Source organism: Bombus pascuorum, chromosome 6 (genome assembly GCF_905332965.1).
Source record: "Bombus pascuorum chromosome 6, iyBomPasc1.1, whole genome shotgun sequence".
NCBI lineage: Eukaryota > Metazoa > Arthropoda > Insecta > Hymenoptera > Apidae > Bombus > Bombus pascuorum.
This window is the reverse complement of record NC_083493.1, coordinates 775,663-792,510: the sequence shown is the minus strand read 5'-3', so window position 1 is coordinate 792,510 and position 16,848 is coordinate 775,663. Positions and strand designations below refer to the sequence as shown.

At 36.3% G+C, this 16,848-nt stretch overlaps 1 protein-coding gene across 1 annotated transcript in view; it reads left to right on the top strand.

Moving 5' to 3' along the window:
- The window catches only part of LOC132908340 (lachesin-like), a 205,064-nt gene that overhangs the window by 175,351 nt on the left and 12,865 nt on the right, over nucleotides 1-16,848 (top strand). The window contains exons 8-9 of the mRNA XM_060962282.1: nucleotides 5,364-5,420; nucleotides 6,191-6,277. Of these exons, the coding sequence (XP_060818265.1) occupies nucleotides 5,364-5,420; nucleotides 6,191-6,277 (144 nt within the window). The remainder of the gene's footprint in view (nucleotides 1-5,363; nucleotides 5,421-6,190; nucleotides 6,278-16,848) is intronic.

Below are 16,848 nucleotides of genomic sequence, written 5' to 3'. Positions count from 1 at the left end.
AAAAAGAGAAGTATCAAATAATCTCCAATAGGTAGTTTTGTTTATTTGAAAGAAGGCGATTTATTAATTGCATCTAATGAGCAATTCAGTGCAACGAAAGAAGAGGACGCGTTGGCTGGTTCAATCATCAATCAGGTGGGCAAAGTTAAATTGCCGGGACAACGGGTTTTAATATCTCCCGGGAGAAATAGAAGTTGGCGCGATAAATCAAAAGTGAAAAGTCTCTGCTCGACTGTATATATTTCTCTGTCTGTCTTCTCTCCTTTCCATCTCCTTTTCTTTCGTATCTTTTTTCTGCTCCTTCCTTCCGTCTGCCACTCAGCCACGTACAAAATGAGAAGTCTTCACTCTATTTCTCTCGGCTTCTACCGTTGCTCGTTCCTCCAATGTCTTTCCGCGCCTCCCGTTTCCCTTTTCTTCGTCCTCGTCTTTCTCTCGCAGTCTAATGCCTCTTCTTCCCGTCGACGACTCGCAAAAATGATAAATGAATTTTTCCCCTTGCCTATTTATATCCATGCGTCGAAACGATCCTGTGCTACCCTTCAAATTGGATAATCTGCCCATAATCATGGAAAACACAATCTTTACCCGAAGCATATACATATATGCATGTATAACATTTCGTGCGTTGATTTTAATAATTTTGCATATTGAAATATATCTTATATCAATATTACTGTTAGAAAAGATGAAAAGAATAAAAATAAAGACAAATTTCTTGCGGTTATAAATGAAGTTATATCCACCACGCTGTTATCTTTGCGCGATTATAACTTCTTTTATTCTTATTACTAAATTAAACAGAAAAACAGATTGCATTTAGATAGAATTCGCGTGACTCGTGTCGCTATTTCTTATACATACGATTCGTATTATACCCATAAAAATAGTACATTCAAAACTCTACGTTAATTACTCTTTATTTAGAAAATTTCCTATTAACAAAATAGTCAAGTAAAATATTACTATTTAGTCTTTTAAAATACCACAAATGATAATAATACCATATTTTTATAAACATATATTTGGTATTACACTAATATTGTAGTAGCACGAATATAAAGATATTTTCTATATCGAATTTTATATCGTTTGTGTAAAAATATTTTATCTTCGCTACGAGAATTCGAATTCGCTTCGTTTCTCGATAAAAAAACCTCCATTATTATTGGAAGCTTTATGATCCAAATATTCTGGTACTCGAACATATCGCGATTCGAAATTTTAGTTCGCATAAAAATCAATATAACTTGTCGAGAATACATTATTGAATATGTTATTTATGTTAAAGGATATATCGAAAAATTAATAACTTATAAAAAATTTGATATGAAGAAGAAAATTCTGTTATTGGATGAATTTCAGACAAAGAAAATTAAAGGTTTCCAGGTATTCCTGTTAACAAAATTATAGGTTTGCCATTTTCAAACATTTGTAGGAAAGTTTAATACTGAAAAAAATACCGATATATTTCTCTCCAACCTTTTCTTTATTCATTTGCGACAGACTAAAAAGTTTGGTAATGAGAAATCTATATACAATATAATGCAAACGAAAGAGCTGTCTTAAAGCTTTTCACACTCTGATACCTTTTTTTTTGTGTGTTGTGAGTTGTGATATTATCCTGCACCGTTGTTTGAAAGTGCTTTTTGTGAAAATATATTATGGAATCAGGCCTTTAAAGTCATTAAAAACTTTCAGAATTTACTCTTCAAAAATGAATAGCGTAGATTTGAAATTTTACAGTACAAAGGTTGCAAAAAAAAGAAAAAGTTATGACTGTACGTATTCGTAGTATAGTTGAGTTTGAATAAGAAAAAATTTATCGTCACTGAAATTAACCTTCAAAATCACCATGACAATATAAATAAGACTGATTATCTCATCTCATAGATCTACTCTCCTTTTCCCTCGAACGATTACAAATCTTCATAAATCAATAATCCAGCCTATCCTTCTTATGATCAAGTCTTCTCTAAAAACAGTTTGTAATTACGATAGCCTTAGCAGATAAGAATTATCGAACAGCGTGCAATTAAAATTATATAATTATTAACAATTAAAATAGAATAAAATAGAGTAAAAAGAAAACGGGATTACTATCTCTCAGTTTGAAGATATCATATTTTACAATTAAAGAACAGGTCGAGGAGGTACGATTAATGTTGTCAGGGATAGCAAAGCTCGCTTTCCTGTTGCCGTTGCTTAGGCTTATCGTCGAGTGGCACGCGTCTATGCGATTATAAGTGTTACGAAAGAATCAACTTAAAGTGGTCAGTGCAACTTTTGCGGTCAGTTACAAAGTGGGTCGCATTCAACCAACTAATTACTAAGTAACTAAACGATTGATTTTTTCGCGATAAAAGGTTGACCATTGATCAAGCGGAACTGTTTCACCAACGACATCGACGACAGAAATCTGCGAGAGACACGATAATGCGCGCAAAAAGATAATTCATCGCGATGAATTTGTGCTTTGAACGTTCTAACATTATGGATAATAAGTATATGCATATTTCATGTTAATGATGTTAGTCGACATGTCGTACGAAAATATTCTAGTGGCCACGACCATTCAAACTCGTTAATTTGTCTGAAACGCTGTCTGAATAATAAAACCATGCCTTTTAAAACGGGGAGATCGATAATCGTGACGTGTCGCGATGAAAACTAATTGAAAGTGGCGAAGGGGATTTAAATAATTTTCTACATCGTATGTCTCCTCCATCCGTTCGTTTTGTTGCTTTTGCGATTTCGTTCCAGAATTAATCGAGAATTTCGTTTGTTCTTTTACTTGTATAGGTTTAATTCTTTTGGCCATGTGCACGTCTATATTCGTGAAGCAAAATCCACTCTACTCTAGACAGACATGTATGAGTGATATCATTTCTATAACTATATTATAGTTATTTAGATTAATCATGATTAATATAGGGAAAATGACCATATTTTGTGTTAAGTATAGAAAATATCACTAAATTCGTGTAGCAAAAAATTGAAGAAATTATGGAAGAAGATAGTAAAAATGCCTGTAAACAAAATAAATACGTATTGATGTACGTACTTCTCCTTTCAAATAAAAATATAACCTTAAAATTCACTGATGAAGTATTTACCTATATATTCTAGAGTCCTAGAGAAACACTCGAAGTAACTCACTGCGTATGTATTGTACTAAAGCTTCAAAGTTTAAGCCTTAGATATTTTTCAGATGATTTAACATCAACATTAATTTGATAAGTTTAATACAGCTCGACGCTAAATATGAAACTTGATGTACGTGTCATCAAAGTTCAAGCATAAAAACACACGAAATTAATTAATGTTATTAATTTTCTCATCACAGTTCTTTCAAATATTGAATTTACAATATCTAACAATAAGTAGGTAGTGTTATTACAGTTTAATAATTCTTGTAATTGTACACTGTCGAATTACTGCTAGCTCGATGGAAATAAATTACCAAATAAAAATTCTAATCTATTTTACATCGAAGCTGAAAAATCAAATATTGATCGCTCTCCATCACAGAAAGAACAAGAGAATAAAGGAGGCAGACAAGACACAAATAGAAAATGCTAAGAAAATATCATATTTTATTTACATTGATACGAAAAATAAGAACAGAGCAATGAATAAACTATGGTCAAGAAAATGAACCGCTACTTCGAAAATCCGAGAAAATAATTTAATTTCAATTAAGCTAGAAAATAATTTGGGAGTGATTTCGTGATGAAAAGAGCAACCACGAAGTTGCATTATGTATATTCAGGCGCGTAAATACGTTTCGCAAGAGGCATACTTCGTCATTCTATCCTATTTACCTTCTGTAGCATGCAAGTATCTCAGTGACATGTACCTTCCACACACGGGCAATCGCTCAACGTTCCGTGACAAATAACGATGACTTTTCTGCGGTGAACGCGTCACTGTGACGACGCGGTAAGTTAGTTTGTTCGCGCCTAGCGCGGAATTCCGCACGAGTAATTCTGACGATTTCCTTCCACGATGTTTGATCGGTCTTGTTCAAGTTTCGACAACATTCGATAAAGAGTTTGACTCCAAAACAGTTTGCATTTATACTGCTGCATAAATATCACAAAAGTAAAACACAGTTTCCAGTTGCCAATTAGTTTTTGGTTAAACAGACAAAAAATGTTTTCACATTTGAAACTCGCGAGCTAGATGATCGAATATTTAATTAGGGAATCGTTTCAAAAGTTAAAACATTTTTAAGTTTAAGCAAACGAGAAAGGAGAAAAGCTGAAAAGGATTTTAATATATTATACTAGTTAGAGATGTAAGAGACGTATCCGTGTTTAAAGTTTTATAAGCTATTTTTTATGCAGATGATAAAAGTAGAAAAAGTTCTCCTATACGTAAAAGACATTCTGAATAACTCGTAAAATACTTGCTCCAACATTTAATCCGTAGTGATAAAATGGAAGATACTTTTATTCTATACTATTCTTTAGTATTAAGAAATTCTCACTTTTACTATTAAGCAAATCATTCTACTATTATACTACTATTATATTCGATTTTGAAAAAATCCTTGTTTCGTTCATACCATCCTCTGGTATATCTATATCTTGTAGATATACTATATTCCAAACTGTAGGAAATAAACAGTCCACAAACAAAACGAAACAAACATCACTGATATACAAATCTAATATGTATAAATATATATAAATATATATTAGGTTGCTGTATATATTTAATAAATATATCTTCTCCAAAGAAGAATCGTTTTCGGCTTTAATTGGAAATGAGTTATCAAGAGAATGTAATGACAGCTCTTCCAACTCTGATATAATAAAATGAAATAATGAAATATTATAAATAAAATGGTATTCTTATTGCTACAATTACCAGATCACTGATGCGGAAGATAGCATAATCTACAACCAGATGCAATTTCTACTTAGATCGTGCGACTATTCTCCTACGATGACGCAACGTTACGACGACGAAAAACACACAGAACGTATGACGATATTAGGAATAATTATTCAACTATATTCGATACGGGCGACAAAGTTGGAGAAGCGTGGCAAGGGGCTCTGGAGAGAGTAGGGTGGGTAGGTAGCGTGTAAGATATGATGTGGAGGTTGGGCGGCCTGGCCGACGGCACGGTGGCTAATACGTTTGAGGGTGAAGTTAGTAACAGGTGGCGCAATCCATAACGGTCCGTACAGGTTTCGAGTCAACCCTCATGCCATTCCACTGTCTTCTCTGCTTGCATCGCTGGTTGCCGACCAACTATCCTCCTCTTAACAGTGTTGCTTCAAACGGGCTTCGCGCCTACTACGAAGGAAGAAACTTTAATTAAAAATAAAAACTTATTTCTTTCGTTGCAGTGTCTTCACCGCCAAGTACCAGCCCAAGCCCATCTACCACGGAGATGCCGAAGAAAGGTAAGCTCGTAAACCTCCCTTAATCGCGGAGAAAATAATATTTTATCCCGCGGACGAGGTCAGCCCCGCATGTTTTCATTTTTCTTCGATACCGCTTCAAGGACCTTCTCCTTCGAGACATTGGATGTTTCTTCCCCATTTTTCGTTTCTATTTTTATCCTTACCCTCCTTTTCTATATGCAATCTACGTTTGCGTCCCATGTCTTAGTGTAAGAATAGATGAATTGTAACGATTGAAGTAGATTTAAGTAGAATCAAAACTCAACCGATTAAGGCTTAACACTGTATCAATGCAACGTTTGCAACTTTTTTCGATCGATTTAACTTAAACTTAATTTTTATGGAAATCATGCAGATCATATTCCTAAGCCTTACATTTAAAATTCCCTCTAGCATTAATAAACTTTGTTAATTTCTACTCCTTCTGCACAGAAGCAGCTAACAGTCAAGACTGAATAAATTCCGCGTAACTAAATAGATTTTGCAAGAGAAATGTTGAAAGCATGGTCAATTGATGCGTTTGCCTGCACCTTTGCACACGGATCTCATAAGCGGCTTAACTTCTGTTAGTTTCTTTAAGAAAGCTAATTTAGTTGCCAACCGCCATTCGAATGGTAGCGATCTATTATTTATACAACGAATGTCGCAAAGCTTCAACAACCATGTATATTTCGTTTAAAAGGCAACAAAGTTAGCGACCAAACGTTTCAGATATTTATTTCACACAAAATCCCTGGAGGAACTGCTATAAAATGCCATTTTCTGTACAGATTGGGAGCTGATGGCTGAAATGAATAACTCTATTTACGGAAATCCAAGCTCGCTGACGATTCACAACGAGAAAAATATGAAATCAGGTAAACCCATTTATGAATTGTTCAAAATATATTCGGATGTCAAATGCGCGATTGAAATATTATACAGAACTCGGAACGATGTTATATTTTATGTATCTTTTTCTTTATTTTTAAAATTAGGATACGATCCGAATCCTACGAACAATTGAAAACGAAAAGAGACGCAATGTTGGATTAACAGATCAGACACATGCAAATTTCATACTATTTGGAGAAAAGTAAATGCAAATGACAAAAAAGTTCCTCCTCTGAAAGTCTACTGGCGAAACGTATTCTCTTCAATCTTGATCTTTTTTCGAAGAACACATCGATCACTCAGACACTTCCCGTGGGAAAGTCAAGGGAAAGAGGAAACGGGTGTAGCGAGGCGGAAATGCAACAAAAATGTAATAACGTGATACAGTTAGCAACGAAATAAGGAGAAATCTACCGGATAACATATTCGATAGATGGAATTAGATTATTTTTGCAAATGTTATTTCAACATACTTCGACTTCCCTGTTTAAAATATTGTAACATTTTTAATATCGAACAAATAATCAAAATGGATATGCAATCAGAATTGCAGATCAAACGACTTCGTTGAAGCGTAAGGAATTCCCTCGCGACGAGTTCTAAATTTCCAGTAATTAACTCAGCTGTTAACCAACGCAACCTGCACCGAAAATCCTTGAAATCGATCGCGGCTTTAATGGTGGCTTTAAGGAGTTAGGATGTTTCGGGACTCGCCGTATTAAGATAAATCTAACGAACGGAACAACACGCCTTAAGCGCCTCAAAGAAGCTCGAAAACTCAATTAACTCCGTAACCAATGGGGTAGTTTACCCGTGATTTCACTTTCCCGCTTTCTCTTCTATTCTGCGACTTCCTGTTTATTTTCATTGTAATCACATTACAACGTCTCTGACCATACTTTGCGATTTAAATCACAGTACCGACATAAATATTAAGAACTCTCATTATGAAGTTGACAGTTTTATTTTATTTCCCCCCATATAACTAATTAAAAGGATTAATTCGCTAGAAGTTCTAATGAATTTTAAATAAAGTAAAAGTAAGAGAGATTTATTTAATGCGTTCGACATCGAACATTTGGTATTCTTTCATATTTTATAGTCAGTTCCACATCGAAATCGCTTAATGTAAATTAATTAAACGATCCTTAAATCAAATTAATATAAAAGGTCCTGATACAGATATAAATACAAGTAGAAGGTAAACCAACAACCTTGCGCGTGTCAAAGCCAAGAAATTCAATCCCTTCGACCGTGGAGTTCCAAAAACGGTGGTAAAACGAGCAAGAAGCGGATTACGACAGCGAAGGGGCTTAAAAGCCGTAAAAATCGTCGACAAAGAGTCGACGAGAAAAGAAACGAGAAGTATGCGCGGACAACGAGTAAAAGAGAAGTCGCGAAAGTACAAGCGGATGCTCGTATACGTGTAAAATCTAAAGAGACGTGGGACCAAGGAGCATAGGAGATCGGAGTTGGGACAGCACGAAGGGTGGGCTCTCTGTAACATCAATATTTCATGTATGCTAACACGCCAGAACTAATAATGCTCCAGCGAGGAAGACCCAAGAATAATATCAGCCACCGGCGTACTCGGTGTCCTCCCTCTCTTCCGCCCGTTTTTCCCCTGGTACCTGGCATCCTTGTTCCGTCTCGACCGTTCCTCTTTCTCCTTCGAAGGATCATGGGCGACCCGCCGAACCGTCTAGCCTAGCCCCTTCCTCTTCCCGTTGTAACACCGTCGTCAACGACAAAGAAAGAGAGAACGACCGAGAGATCGTCCTTTTGCGCCTTGTGCTAAATTTAATCTAACAAAGTGCGAGAGCCTTTTCGAAAATTCGTGTCTCGTTGGCGGGCCGTGCTATCCCCACGCCTCCGGCGCTACATGTAAGCTGCACATACACAGAGACCTAAGTCGTCGTCGATGAGTAGAAGGAACACGGGAGGAAAAGACAAAGAGCTGGAGGCAGGAAGATATGCGACATCGGGCTCGTAAGTCGGAATACGGCGTATTCCTCCGACTGTCGCGGCTTTAAGGAGCGAGTGAGACACTCAAGCGCAAGGGTGAGGTTTGTAATTGGCGCAACATCTGCGGTCTACGGGGTCGCATTAATGTTTGCTTCCCTCAACGCTTCTCCGCTAGAGCTTTCTCTGTTCTGCCGCGTCTCTTTGTTTGGCCTTGTCGTTGTCGTCGTCGTCGTCGTCTTTCTCCCCGTTTCACCGTGTTCTTCTTCGTTTAGCAAGCGTAGTCCTTTTAATTTGTTTCCTCTCCTTTTCTTCTGCTTTTTTCGTTGCTGAATTTTCTTTCTTCCGGTTTTGTTTTCATTCTTGGGCAGATGAATTGAGTCGTAAGCAATTTTTTCCGAGGAAAGATTGCATTCGGGATATTTAAGAGGCACACGCGTCGCGTTTTTAATTAAGACACAATTAGAATTTTCCAGGAGTTATGTTGTTGAATAGGAATTATCGGTTAGTTTCGTAAATGGGAAGAGAGGAAAGAAAAAGCACCTGAAATCTAGGTAAAAGATTCTGCATTTGAAAAGTTAAACGAATGCTGGTTTATAAAAGTAAAGCCACGGGCACTTACTCGTGACTCACTTTCACGTGAAGTAACAAACGACACCAAATTTACATTAATCATGGCCTTAAACATAAAGTGATTGATATATTTACTGCATAAATGTCATAGTGCCGTAATTCTATCAAGTTTAATGCAATACATTTAAAATCTTTCTGTCTTCTAGATCTGTTATAGTTTTGCCATTTCCTTAATCTTTTTTTGTAACTTCAACGATAATTTCAACTCCATCCCGTATAAAATACTTTAAGTGCATTTTCTCACGTTTATTATCTTTTTTCTTTGTATCGTGAAAATCGCAAAATCATACGAAGCATTTTCAGATGAGTAAACAGTAATTTCTTATTTACCCTTTAACTTTCGTTTCGTTTTGCTCTTTCTTCTTTCATTTCCTTTCTTTTCCATTCTAATCCCAACATCTGTTTACCTTTCAATTTTTTATTCTGTTGTTTTACCGTATACGTCTTACACGGTCACCTCTTCCACTTTTTTTTTTAGCTTTTTTCTCACTACGTGCATACTTTACCTTTCTCGTTTTCTATTACCTATAATTATTGATTTTCTATTTTCTTATTTTTCTTTTAACCTAGGATGCAATTTTTTCACATTTCCGTACAAAATATCTTTTTTCGTAAGAACTTTTTTCCACGTTCACTAACTAAAATAAGAGATAAATAACACACTTTTAACATTACTATGTAAAATGTGTTATGTTAAATCATTAAACCGACATATTCTTGATTAAACAAAATATAGATAATAAAGACGAAGTAAATAATCTTTCAATTTCTATTCAAAAAGAGCAATCCTGTTTCAATCAAGCGGATAACGAATCATCGAAATCGCTAAATTGAATTGAAGTTGAACAACACAAATAAATGAATCACCTACAATACATCAAAATCATAATGCTTTAGAATTCTTGTTTTCATTTCTCCTATTTGATTAAGAACCATAAATTTGTCATCGAACAAATGCGGATTACGAATTCCGTTCCCCGAAAATATTTATAACGAATTGCTTCTCGTTATGATCAACACAAAAAATAAGGGAATAATTAACAATTATTGTTGGATAGAAATCGGATAACCGATTGATCATACGTTTCATCTATTACATTCGACGCGTATTAACCAACAGATCGTTGGATAATAACGAAATTATGTACCGCCGCATTAATTACACACCCATAACTGTTTGTCAGCGTGGCGATTGTTTAATCGAATAATTCAACAAATGAAAACTTAATTATCTACAGTTTCCCTATTTCACTTGAAAGCAGTTATACGAACTCGCTGATTGCTTCTTTCGCCTAAATAAGAAATGTAACATTTACATCTAATATTACACGAAATTGAAAGTGTTCCGAACGGAAATTTACGATTTAGAAATTAAAGTAGAAATTCTTGTAAGTTTCCTATTGTTCTAAACCGTCTTCTTTAACGTTATTTGTGATACAAACGTTTATTTATTTAGAGAAGTTAGAGTATTCATTTTTGCTTCTTTTTTCTATCTTTTCTCTAATAAGTTTTCTCTAATGAGTTTTGGTTCTTTAGCGAGAGCTATATTGTTTTGTTTCAATTACATAGCTCTACGCGTATAGTTCACGTTGATATTGTACCCCTTTAAAATAACATTAAAGAGAATAATATTGTTTTAATTAAAGACGAATCATATCTCTAATTGGAATAGTAATAAAAAATGCTAACCTGTTGGATGCATTTACTTTTAACAATCCACATTTTTCATCGTAATTTTTCATTGTAAGCGCTAAATAAAAAACAAAAAAATAGAAAATAAATGAGATCTAGTATCAGGTCTTCTGTTCTATTCTTCGTTTACCGTTTGTCGGAATTGTGATTTGACACGGTGTTCGACGCGGCGGAGCGACAGGAAACATGTATCAAACGCTAATTCGTCAGGGTAAAGTTACAATGGCAGATGTAGTCTGCCGTGGTTTCAGTATCGTGACATCTTCCAAACCACATACACCTCTAAGGTGTCCTTTAATTCCCTGGGGAACCGTTGTTCGCCTGTAATTCTGCGGGAGAACATAGAGAGATTGGCTTAGTCGCATGCTTGCATATAGATAAAGCGACTGCTATCCTATCGTAAGCTTGCACATACGACGGGGTTGCTGGCAAGCCAAGAGAGAACGTGGCTGAAATGCCTCGAATGCATCAACGACATCAACACCGAGCTGATTAAATCTCTGGTAGGAAATGATCGTTGCGGAGGCGCTTGGCGCCTTTCTGCTGAATCATAATAAGCGACGACATTCCGCTGATCAACCTGATTTTAATTCCAGCACGTGTTACGCGAACTGAGACTAACATAGATCAAATTGTATTTGTCAGATGAAAAGGAATTATTATAATCGATTATTAATAATATATCGATTATTATAGTTCTCTTGGCCCTATCTTGATCTTTTCTACAAAATTGGTATTAAATCCAAGTATTTTTTTTTATGTAGCATCGTACAACTGATATTCGATAGATATTTAAAGATAGACAAGGCACCGAAAAACAAGGGAAATCTTGAGGACCATTAATTAAATGACTTGAAATATCGTAAATTATGCACGATCGATAAGGAGCGTGAAATTTTAGTTCAGAAACTACCATGGTCCGTTGACAACCTAATTCCATCGATGCTCTCTGTTATCTTTGATTGCCTGGATTTCGAGAATGGTAGATATCTAGATTGACTTAACCGCGCGTGTACGCACTGTCAACATGTTCAACATACTATTGTGCGTGTATATGCGTACAGATCGGCTTAATATTCGCTAAATGGGGTTGGAGGGACGAGTTCAACTGGGTCAATTCTGCCACGAAGTCGATCATGGCGAACGTTGCAAAATTACATGTCCGAAATACGACGTGGAAATTACTCCTGCAGGCATTACGATGTTTGCATCCACAAATGTGTAGCAACATTTCATGTTCCACCAGTAAATTTACCCTGACGTTTTATGCTCGAATAGCGATTATAATAATAAACCTGTTGAAAAAGATAATCTCTAACGAATTATATAAATACCTAATAGTATACATACGCGATTTTGTAATAGAATTTGTATTTCATGGATATCGAAATTTTAGATACAAACGACATAGCCGATATTATTTTCAGACGAAGAAGTTGTCACGTAAAATTATGCAAAAGAACAACAAAAAAGAATAAAAAAAAAGAAACTTTATTTTTCTTCTAACACTTGGTTTTACAATCTACTTCAGAGCTCTAAGCGTGACCTTTTAAGACTGAAGCTCTTATGATTTTTTACTTTCGATCGGATCCGATCGCTTTCTTTTGTTATCCCTCAACATCCCCACCGTCCACGCATTTGCCAGGCGTCCGCGGCCGTTGCCACGCGCTCTTTCTTCTAGAGCCTTCGGTGGAAGGGCCGTTGGGATGTTGATGGTTCATTAGGCACTTCAGCGATATACATTGTCGCCGAGTGCCGCCACATCTTTATCTCCGATTTTAAAGTGAGCCGGTCGTGACAAAGTATTTACTAAAATGTGAAATCTCTGGTTACATAGTAAATGATAATTTGTAGCAAAATTTTCATATACATCTGTGTCAAGAATTAGTAGAAAATAAAAACATTACAGAACTGATCTAAAAACAAAATTTCTGTTACGACCGTTCGCGGAGAGACGCAATCGCGTTCGCGCCTATGATCACCTTCTTTGTGTAGATTAGATAACAGACCGAAGGCGAATCGGAGTTTCTAGAACTCTCTGCTTGATGACAACTATGCGCTTGTCGCTACATTGTATATATTTCATCGGTCATATAAGACGATCTATCTGCGACACTGTAGTACCACGAGCGACGGTTAACAACACGGCCTATAGTAAGCCTCGGGGCGTAACAATTTCATTTGGTTGGTCATTTAAACATTTGCGAATATGTAGCATTGTTATAACGTGAATACAATTTTCGCGTTTAAAATTTAAAAATAACACAATTAATGCCACTGTTTGCTCTCGTTTGCGAATTTTTTAAATTATTACAATCCATTGATCGAATTGTTACATCTTTATGCCGTTACTTACTTCGTTTCAATGTAATATCACAAGCTGAAAGCTGACAAACAATATGAACGTGTAGCCGATAAAACGTGGAAAACCTCTTTTGAGGACCTATGTCAGTTATCTTCGTTTGCGGTGGACTGAGCGCCGATAATCTAAACATTCCCCGACATCCAACGGTTGATGATCGGTTTTAATCAGCCGCCAAGCAAACGTCAAGAGATCCAGGTTCGAAACTTTGATCGTCTTCGCCACATTAAATACCAAAATAAAGGAACGTCGTTTTTCTTTTTTTTTTAACCATTAAGCCCTCTCTCTACAAACGGTTTTTGTCAATCGTTTTACTATAAAATGACACATTATGTATTAAAGCGAAACATGGATAAATGGAACAATCGAAAAAAAGAGTGCTTTTACTACACGAATTTAATCTTGGGTATAACGCCGTAAACACTGCCGATGACTCTAATATAACTCTCAGGGAAGCTACATTAAAAGAACAAATAATCTGCCGTTAATGTGAAAATTTTCATTTGGAAAATATAAATGAGTAATCAAAACAAAGGTGGTAGACTAGGAGATGTTACGAATAACGCTCGACTATAAATTCTAATTAATATAATAGTTATAGCTTTATTTCGTGGTGATTAAAGTATATCAAACTTCAAAAGTTCAACGCGATTGACAACAATTTTCGGTAAAATTCACAGTTATGAGTTACGAAAAATTTTTTCGAGACGATAGAACGTGTAGATATAAAAGGCAAATGAAAATGTCGGAAATGGTAGCAAATAAACAGCAGCGGAGACAAAACATATATTACGGAGCTTTTCAATTCCCCTATGGTGTATTCTATATTCGAGAAGCTCCACAATTGAAATCGACTGAATCGCAAAATCTACCGATTATCAACACGCACTGCATGTTATTGAGTAGAACGCACTCGCAGAGTGGTTTAATATTCGTTGAATGGAGAGGTAGAAGCGGTTGAAATACGAGCTTCATGACATGCCTAAATTCGACAACGATTCGCGATATGAATCGTGCACGCCAGACATGCGACGTATGAATTCGAGCTAAATACTTCGTAAATTCTTCCGTATGATTTTGAGTTTCACACAATTCCCCAAGTAGTTAGGGAAACTGTACGCGTATATAAATTTATTCGCTTGATGAATCAAATTTGACAATTTAAATTGAATTGTTTTTCCTACGAGATGCTCGACTGTATCTCCAAATTTCCATATGAATTTTATTTTCTCACTTTCTTGAAGTAATTTTATATTAAATATTATCGAAAGTGAAAATAATTGTTCGCTCTCTCTATTTACTTCCTGCAGTTATTTTCGTGCAGTCTATTTAACTAAACGCCTAACAATTGGGAATCTATCTTCTTCCCGACACAATAGACGTTTGCAAGTAAATGTCCCTATTTGTCGATCATAGGGTATTAAGCATCGACTTAGCCAGCTGCCTATATAGGCTCAATGTGTACGCAATCACATGCGCATCGATGCTAGCTTAATACTCGGAGTACGAGGGAGGTGGCGGTTCTGTTGAAGCCTAATGATATGTTTATGTCCCACTTAGCTCCCTCTGCTCGAGGAGCACACATTCAAACGCACACTCGCGCCATAAATATTAGCAGCTATGCCGTTCTAATTTGCAGTCTTGGAAATTCGTTGCATTTCAAATTTCACGTGTACCGCTGCTTTGCAAGGCAGAATGGATGGAAATGAAAGTGTAAAGCTGTCCGCTAATGATCCAGCAAAATGTGCACGGCCGAAACGCTCGTTCCGTTGAATTCCGAATCACTCCGTTGACTTTTTAAATTTCTACTTTCGTATCTCGCCTTGCGAATCGAGGTTTTATCAGAGAACTTCGAACCTCGAAGGGGATTTTGTTTGGAAGGTTGCTACTCTCCTGGGAAAATGAGCCATAGGTTATTCTTTTTGGTACATAAGAAAGTTTATACCAAACATCGGTTTGTGGTTTGTAATCGAAGCAAGAATGGAAAGCTTAATTGCTCTAAACGGTGTAGGGAAGATCGACGGTGGACCTTTAAAATTTCGTTAACAAGATAATTCCTGTTGTCGGAGGAATTTTTCTTGATTTTTGAAGTTTAATATAAAAGAATCCAAATAGAATTCGGAAACTGTATTTCTGTTTGGTCTTCCAAGCTGTTTTGATTAAAGATGTTTCGATTATACAATTTTTAGTGGATTACACTTTCATCGTAGTAGCTACCATGATAGAAGGAAAGCAATAAAATTTATATAAGATTGTTAAAGAAAGCGTGGTGTAAATTTAAATCCATCGGGTGTTAGAAACGCGTGTTCGATAATAAAATTTAGGTACTACAATAACAAAATATAATTGTCAACAATCTTATTAGAACGTTCAATGAAGTTTCAACAGTCTACTGCGATCTTTGTCTCTCCTAATAACTACGAAATGTTAATCACCTTAACACGTTTTCATTGTTGACGTATTACACGATTTCGTGCCACCTTACAGGCCATTTACACTGCTTAACAATCCTTGAATATAGAACAAGTTATAATGCCGCTTGCCCCTTACTTTCCACATTCGGCTTTGCTATACAGATTGTTTCCTGTTCCGAAATTTAACACAGTACGATGAGAGAGCTTATTGAAATTCTAGCCAGAACGTTCTCCGCGTTCATTGATAAACTTCACACGGCGCTGCATTTTGCATCGTTGAACAGTGGATGCAGCTTAAATAACAAATTTATGTAAAAAGAAATACTTTTTATGAACTTCGAGTTGTTAAAAGAAATAGGCAACGAAATTACTAAATTAAAGTTGAAGATTTGAACCCTTTCACGGCGTAAGTCATGAACAAGAACATTAATCGTGTCTTTCGTTGATTATGAAGACTTCCCAATTTTCAAAATTTTAATTAAATATTTTTTGTTATAATTTTATACTAAAAAATAGTATCCCTCGGGACTAGAAAGTAATTTTTAATTAAACGAAAGCATTGGAGCGAAAAAATTCCGTATACGTAACAGAGTTAATCCAAACTAGATAATCGCCTGAAAGAGTAAAAAAATGTAGAATTGTCAAATATAAGCGCAAGAGGGAGATCGCGAAAACTGAATATGAACAACTTCAAACGTGAAAAAACATGATTACGATATTTATTCGCCTAACTTTAATAAAGAAAGTAAAACTAAGTAAAATTCTTCTACCAAAAATATGCGAATTACAAAACCGATTATTGCAAATATTCAAAGTAATTACGAATACGTAATTCCAAGAAGCATCGACAAGCATTCTCCTTGAGCGTTCCATGTATACGATACACCACACGATATACTGTCGCCGCTAATGTTTGGTTGAGATTTGCATATGTCTGTCTGGCCTATCCATTCCTCGGTACGCCAGTGTATCTCACCTTGTTGTCCCTCGACGTGTATACGACCGGTTAGATCCGACTCCCGTACTTCTGTATCGGGAGTAGACGCTATTATACACACAGCCGGCGAACAAGTGGCTCACAGCGCACGCGTGTGTACCAGGATGATCGCCCATTATCTCGTCTGAAATAGGGTATTGTGTCAAGAGCCTGTTCCTCTGCAAGCTTTCCTCCACTTGCCAACCAGTACAGACATCGCGCGTTCCTTTAGCCGACCAACTTACAAAATCTAATCACCAGGTAACCAAGACAAAGCGGTGGGTTCGATCAAGCTATACCGGAGGCTTAAGTAGCGACTCTACACTCTCCCCCCCCCTCTCTCTCTCTCGGCGCTGACAGGGTTTATCGATATTGTTTCGACGAGGACGATTCTCGAGGCCGTAAGTTTCGCCACTATGCTTCCGGCTTCTATGGAATTGAAATACGACGAGCAGAAACGGCGATCTGGCTCGTCACATTCGAATCCGAGCTTCTTTTCGAAATGGTTCGAGAATA